The sequence below is a fragment of the Orycteropus afer genome, unplaced genomic scaffold, assembly GCF_000298275.1.
Source record: "Orycteropus afer afer isolate SDZICR_OR568_19922 unplaced genomic scaffold, OryAfe1.0 scaffold00071, whole genome shotgun sequence".
Lineage (NCBI taxonomy): Eukaryota > Metazoa > Chordata > Mammalia > Tubulidentata > Orycteropodidae > Orycteropus > Orycteropus afer.
The window spans coordinates 2,726,405-2,732,735 of record NW_006921658.1 but is presented as its reverse complement, the minus strand read 5'-3'; the positions used below and the strand labels follow the sequence as shown (position 1 = coordinate 2,732,735).

Here is a 6,331-nt window from a genome sequence, read left to right as displayed (position 1 = left end):
CACTGCCCCCCCCCCTTTCTGGACATTCCTTAAGTTTAATCATTAAAGTGGATCTTTAAAAAAAAAAAAAAAGCAGCAGCTTAACGCACTTGTTCTGACAATCCCACACACTGTCAGCGAAGTGAAAGATCTGGATTGAGCTTTGTTGCTTCGCTTCCAATCGCAGATTTGGGGAGTCCAAGCCCCCAATTTCTTGCCACATCAAAGCAGTGATTATGCAAATACACCCCCCTTTTTTTTAAGAGTAAAAGAAAATGGAGGGGGGAATTATTTATCACACAATGAACCCCCTGCCAGGACGGGAAACAATAGATCAGACCAGATAGCCCTTCTAGCCTGAGGCTGGGGGAGCGTGAAGGGGGTGCTGGAGCCCTCACGTTTTATTGGTCTAACCTAATTTCACTAATTCTCTTTTCACACATTTTCTTTTGCGGATTCGGAGGCCGGGACTTTCACGCTCCCAAGAGCGCCCTGCATTGGCCCAATTCAAGGGCTGCCTGCTTTATTTAATTAATACATTCAAAGCTCGCCTGGGAGCCCGAAGCCATGGGGAAGAGAGGCTGTAGCTGAGCTGGAGGAGGCGTTTTAACCGATTCCAGGTGTCAGTGCCCAGAAGTCATAACCTGCCCAAGGCTGTGTGAAGCAGGGGGTGCTGCTGGCACCCAGCGGGAGGGCGTCCGGGTGTAGGCGGTGGGCACAGCAGAGCCAGCCTCATCCGCGGGCCCCCTTCTCCCCCGCAATCAGCAGCCAGGAGCCGCAGCGACCCCGAAAGGCGGGCAGGCGCCGCTGGCCGCTGCCTTGGCCCCAGGTGCCCTTTGTTCGCCGTGGTGCTTCTCCCAGGGAAGGGCCAAGTAGAACTTCGCCCCCTCTGGGTCAAGACTGTCCGGAGCCCTCGTGGGGACTCCAGGCACAGCTCTGGGGGGACACCCACCCAGGCTTGTCCAGAAGAGCCTCAGCGCTTCTCCTTCCTCCTCCAGGCCTGACAAATGGACTTATTTAAATTCTGGTCAAGGAAAAAATGAGCCTCCACAGGGCCTGGGCACTTCAGAAGAAATAAATGCAGGAACGGTAAAGAGCACTGGTGGTGCAATGTCTAAGGTATTTAACTGCTAACCAGAAGGCTGATGGTTCAAACCCACCAGCCGCTTTGCGCAAGGAAGATGGGGCAATCTACTTCCATAAAGATTTAGCGCCTCGGAAACCCAGTGGGGGTCTCTATGAGTATGAGTCGGAATCTACCCAATGGTAGTGGGTTTGGTTTTGGCGTATCCAGAAACCATGGCAGCGCTAAAGTGAAGTCTCGAAGGCTGGCAGGACCAATCGTCTTGCCTCTGTGCGTATCAGAAAACACGCAGCAGGACACCCGCTGACCCTGGAAATATCCAAGCAAGACTGAGTCACCCGAAAAAGATCTTTACAGAGAGCCTCCAGAAATAAAATGTCATGTGAGGCTCACCTGTCCTCAAGCCCGTTTGGTGCAGGCAGACGCGTCAGGTCATCGAGCAGTCACACTGAGTGGGGAAAAAAAAAACCTCGCAGCCTTTGAGTAGGATCCGACTCATAGCGACCCCCTTGGGTTTTGCCGGCAGTATGTTTATGGAATAGATTGCCCAGTCTTCCTTCCAAGAAGTAGCTGATGGGTTTGAACCGCCAGCCTTTTGGTTAGCAGTCAAATGCCTGAGGCACTACGCCACCAAATATCCTCAGACGCCATAACGATAACTGCCCCAATTTAGTGTAAAACAAGGCCTGTATTAGATAGGAAATGGAAAGTCTGGGTGTGAAGCACCGATGGCAGGCGGGAATTCCTGGCATGAAGGACATGCTGCTAATGTGGGGGGGACCTGCAGTATGGAGATCAAGCCATGCAAATAAGAAGAGGCTCTGGGCCTGAAGAAACAGAGGTTGCTGCGAGATGTTGCTAAGTAGTGGTTTTAAGTCATTGGCTGTATTGCCCTTATTCAAAGGTAAGATTATTGGTCCACCTCCCCATCCGTGTGTTTCCAACTAAGCCAGTTTATGGTATAGCCTCATCAATAGAGGAGGTTTTCAATAGACTTGGAAGAGCCCTTGGGGGTCTGCCTCCACAAATGTGTGCCATGAACTTTTTCTTTGGCAACTTTCCAAACAAAGTACCATATGTGATCATAAGCATCATCATTACCAGAAGAATTGCTTGGCATCAAAACTCTGATGTTTTAAAACTCTCATACTGCAATTGCTTTGCTTTTTGGCTTAGCTTTTAAAACATTATAAACATAAATGTGAATTTAGGAGAAATATTTTCCCATATTACATAATCAAAAAGTGGCTAAGAGTGTACAATATCTAAATTAGAAGGAATTTTCCAACAGGTCTCTCTTACCTACAGCTGTTGTTGTTGTTATGTGCCATGGAGTCGGCCCAACTCATAGTGACCCCTCCTTGGGTTTCCGAGGCAGTATCACCAGGAAGTAGATTGCCCCACCTTCCTTCCGAGGAGTGGCTGGTGGGTTTGAACCTCCAACCTTCTGGTTAGCAGTCAAATGCCTTAGGCACTATGGTACCAGAGCTCCAAATGTATTCATAGCTCCAGCTATGAATACTAAACAAAAACCCTTGTTGAGTCTTCCTTTGATAGAAATTGAATTACTAATACTTTGAACACTGAATATTTTCTAGAAGGATGGAGAGGAGGAATAGCTTCAGATAAGCATTTCAGGAGAAATTATCATTTTGCTTTTTGCAAAGGAGTAGAAGCTTTGGTTCAACCCAGAAGTAGATATGAAATGTGTGTGTGTGTGAAGAGTCTTCATTTCTTAGCTAACACAAGATCTTTCTACCCTATGTTGTCATGGACACTTCCCCAAGGACTTGAACCTAGAATCTGTTCATCCTTCAATTGGTCATCTTTGACCCAAGACCAGTCTGCTGTGGAGACTAAAGTGCAAGTTATAAAGTTTATCAGAGATTCAAACCAAAATACCAAACTCACTGGTGTCAAGTTGGATCCGACTCATAGCGACCCCTCCTTGGGTTTCTGAGGTGGTATCACTATGAAAGTAGATTGCCCAACCTTCCTTCTGAGGAGTGGCTGGTGGGTTTGAACCACCACCTTGTTAGCAGTCAAATGCCTTAGGGACTAGATTACCAGAGCTCCCTCTCAGAGATTAGGAAATCATTTTTGCTTCCTCTTTGAAGTTTTGACAAATATTGGAATGCTGAGCTATTTTTTTTCCAGATTTTTTTTATTCCAGTTTACCCTGAATGTCTCTTTTTTCTGGGAGTTTACTTGTCAAACTAACTAGTTTCCTAATATGAAATCAGTGTCCCAAAAATGATTTTTATAAATATTCAGTTATAGCATAGATTTTGGAGCTGGAAGGATGCCTCAGAAATAGATGTCTCATAACCTCAGTTTACAGCTGACAAAATTGAAGCCCAAAGAGGTTAAGTGTAAGAATCAGATTTCTACACACTCCACCAAGACAGTGATGTCACTAGGGGTGTGTGAGGGTGCAGACATCACTGGGTGACACTGTCAGAGGAAGTGACACCAAAATGACTGTCTATACAAGTTTTGTGTAGTGTTTCAGCAGAATTTTATTTTTTATAAAAATATCCCTGTAGTTAGTTATAACAATAAAAACATTTTTCATAAGCCCAGCTTACACGTATCGATATACCTGCAAGGCTAAAACTCTATGCTAATTTACTTTTTGGACTTTCTAGCGGCTCAGGTCAGAGCTGTCATTGTTACCCCGTTACAATGAGCTTTGAATCACGTGGTATGCCTTGCACTGCACTGTAAGCCCCTGCTGTTGTTGTCCTTGATATCAGGTGTTTTCATAGTCGTTGATTTTGTAAAATTTTCTGGTGTTTTAGCTACAATATTGTGGTAATCAGTATTTGTGAACCTACTCTCACTAACTTTTTTGAGAATATAGTAGTAATTAAGGGAAAAGTAAGAAAAATCAAAATAAGCTTGCACTCATTTACTAATAATGTAACTAATGACTAGTAATTCAATGTAGAAAGTGTTTATAAAACATTTTTGTTAACATCCATATAATCTAAGAAATATTACATTTAAGTAATTTACAATTATATGTATCATATATTACTTATTATTAAAATTGATCGATATTGTTAAGGATTTTGCATGGTCTAGTATGTGAGGAGGTCCATGGTGGTGAAGATGACACCATGAATTACCACACTGGGGAACACCACACCGAGTGATGGCACTGCATCAAGAAATTTCATTTTAATATTTCATCAAAATCAGCGTTTTCTGAATTTACCAGAGCTTATTAGAGCTTATCATGACTTAGTTATCATACAATTTCCTTTTTTTGCTCATCTGATTTACTCATAAATTGATTTCTTCCAAGTGTGTGTTTATTTTGAGCCTTACACTCTTATTTCAGTGTTAATGTCTCAAATATGATTCAGCTTCTTGTGATTTCCTAGAATTCATGTGCCAGTAAAATCCTACACATAAAGATGACTGAAATATACAAGTACTCAATTTGACATGGGGAGAATGTCAGAAAAGCACGACTCATTATGCTTCTAAAACATACAGAAGCAGGAAGATTATGCAAAGATTATGAAAATTAGATACTTTATTTATATTTTAATCACAAGAAAAATTTTCTTGTTCTTCAAGATGTAAATACATACTAGAATAAACTCTGTAGAATATACAAAAAATACATACTTTTCCCATGAAAATTTTCTTTATAATAAATAGAAAGGAACACGTGTGTGGCTGATCCTGCTAATGCTCCGTGTCTGCTTAGATTTTCAGTCTGTTGATTTATTTTTAATCTCTTGAAAGAATGGGGGAGTTCCTTCTCCCCTAAAAGGTCGAGATAAATAATACATGAAGCAATCCTCCCTCCTGATTTTTCCCTTTTCCTCCACATTTTTTCTTTTGATAGAGAGTTCAGCCTAAATTTCCACGCTTGCATTCAATCATAACAAAGCCTACAAATTATACAATGACTTCTAACCTGGCCGTCTAACAAACCAACTTTTTTTTTCCCTTTATAAATCATAAGAGACAGATGGCAAAATGGGAAAGAAAAAGGAAAGAGAAGGACGGGACAATAGGCATTGTGACGAATCTTGGAAACAGAACAAAGTGCACATCAGAGAGGGAAAGTTTGGTTTGACAGGTGAAATTCCCACAGCTTGCAGACAGCAGTGGGAATAAGGCAGATGCCAGCCATTGCAAATCTGTAGATAATATTATTACTGGTAAAATCATTCAGATGCTAAGATACATTTCTTTCTACTTGACATTAGCATCTCTATGTAGAAGCAAAGGTGACGAGATCACAGGAACTAGTTGCATTCCCCCTGGATGATTCACGCAGACCGTGCGGAGTCCTCTGACTTTACAGAAAGAGTGGGGGAGCGTCCGTCCGCTCTGCAAACCCTTCAGATATACCACCCTCACTTCCTCCCAACGTCTTTCTAACCTCAAGAAGCTCACCCAAAATCCCACCATCCTCTTTGATAGTAAACTTCATCACAGGGTCGTTAAGTTAGAGATCATCTGAGTGAAGGAAGCCCACTGCCAAGAAGTGCAACAAAACCAACAAGGAATCAGAATGGCTATTTCTGCTTTGTGAAGTGAGGTGGTGATCGGAGCGTGGAAAATGTGGGTAGGGAAGGGGAAGGGTTTGATGGGGGATAAAAAGAGAACTCAGTAAGGCCTGGGTGGGTAACAGAAACAGCAATTCTAGATACAATCCCTGGCTATGGTGTGGTGAGGTGCGTAGCGGTGCTTGTCGGGAGGTGGGGGCTGCCAATAATCCATGTCTGAACCCGCCGGGCTGGCAGGTGATAAAGTGCAGCTGTAGGGGGAGGTGGAGTTGGACGACGCCGAGGAGGACGGCGCGGGGCTGTTGCTGCAACTCCACGTGGAGGCTGGCGATGGACTGTCACCACAGCTGCTCAGAGTGGCGCTGGCGCTTCCCGGACTCAGCAACACCGCCTCCGAGAAGAGCGCCCCCGGCAGGACCCCGCCGCTGCCCCCGCAGTGGTCCGCCAGGCGCAGGGTCTCTGTGAGCGCCCAGATATAGTTGTGGGCGAAGCGCAGGGTTTCGATCTTGGTGAGCTTGGCGTCCTCGGGGAACGTGGGAAGCACCTCACGCAGCGCATCCAGCGCTGCGTTGAGGTTGTGCATGCGGTTGCGCTCGCGATTGTTGGCCTTCAGCCTGCGGGTCTTCTTGATTCTCTGCACAGTCTCCGCGGTCTTGGCGCCGCGAGAAACTGCCCGGGCCCGGGTAGGTCGCCGCTTGCACTCGTGTGCCAGGCCCAGCATCCGCGCGGGCCGGCA

General features: G+C 44.9%; 1 protein-coding gene across 1 annotated transcript in view; it reads right to left on the bottom strand.

Annotated features, from left to right (window-relative positions):
• Positions 1-5,731: 5,731 nt before the first annotated feature.
• Positions 5,732-6,331, bottom strand: part of NEUROG2 (neurogenin 2) — an 812-nt gene continuing 212 nt past the window's right edge. The window contains 1 exon segment of the mRNA XM_042780934.1: positions 5,732-6,331. This exon segment is cut by the window's right edge and continues 134 nt beyond it. Coding sequence (XP_042636868.1) covers positions 5,732-6,331 — 600 coding nt within the window.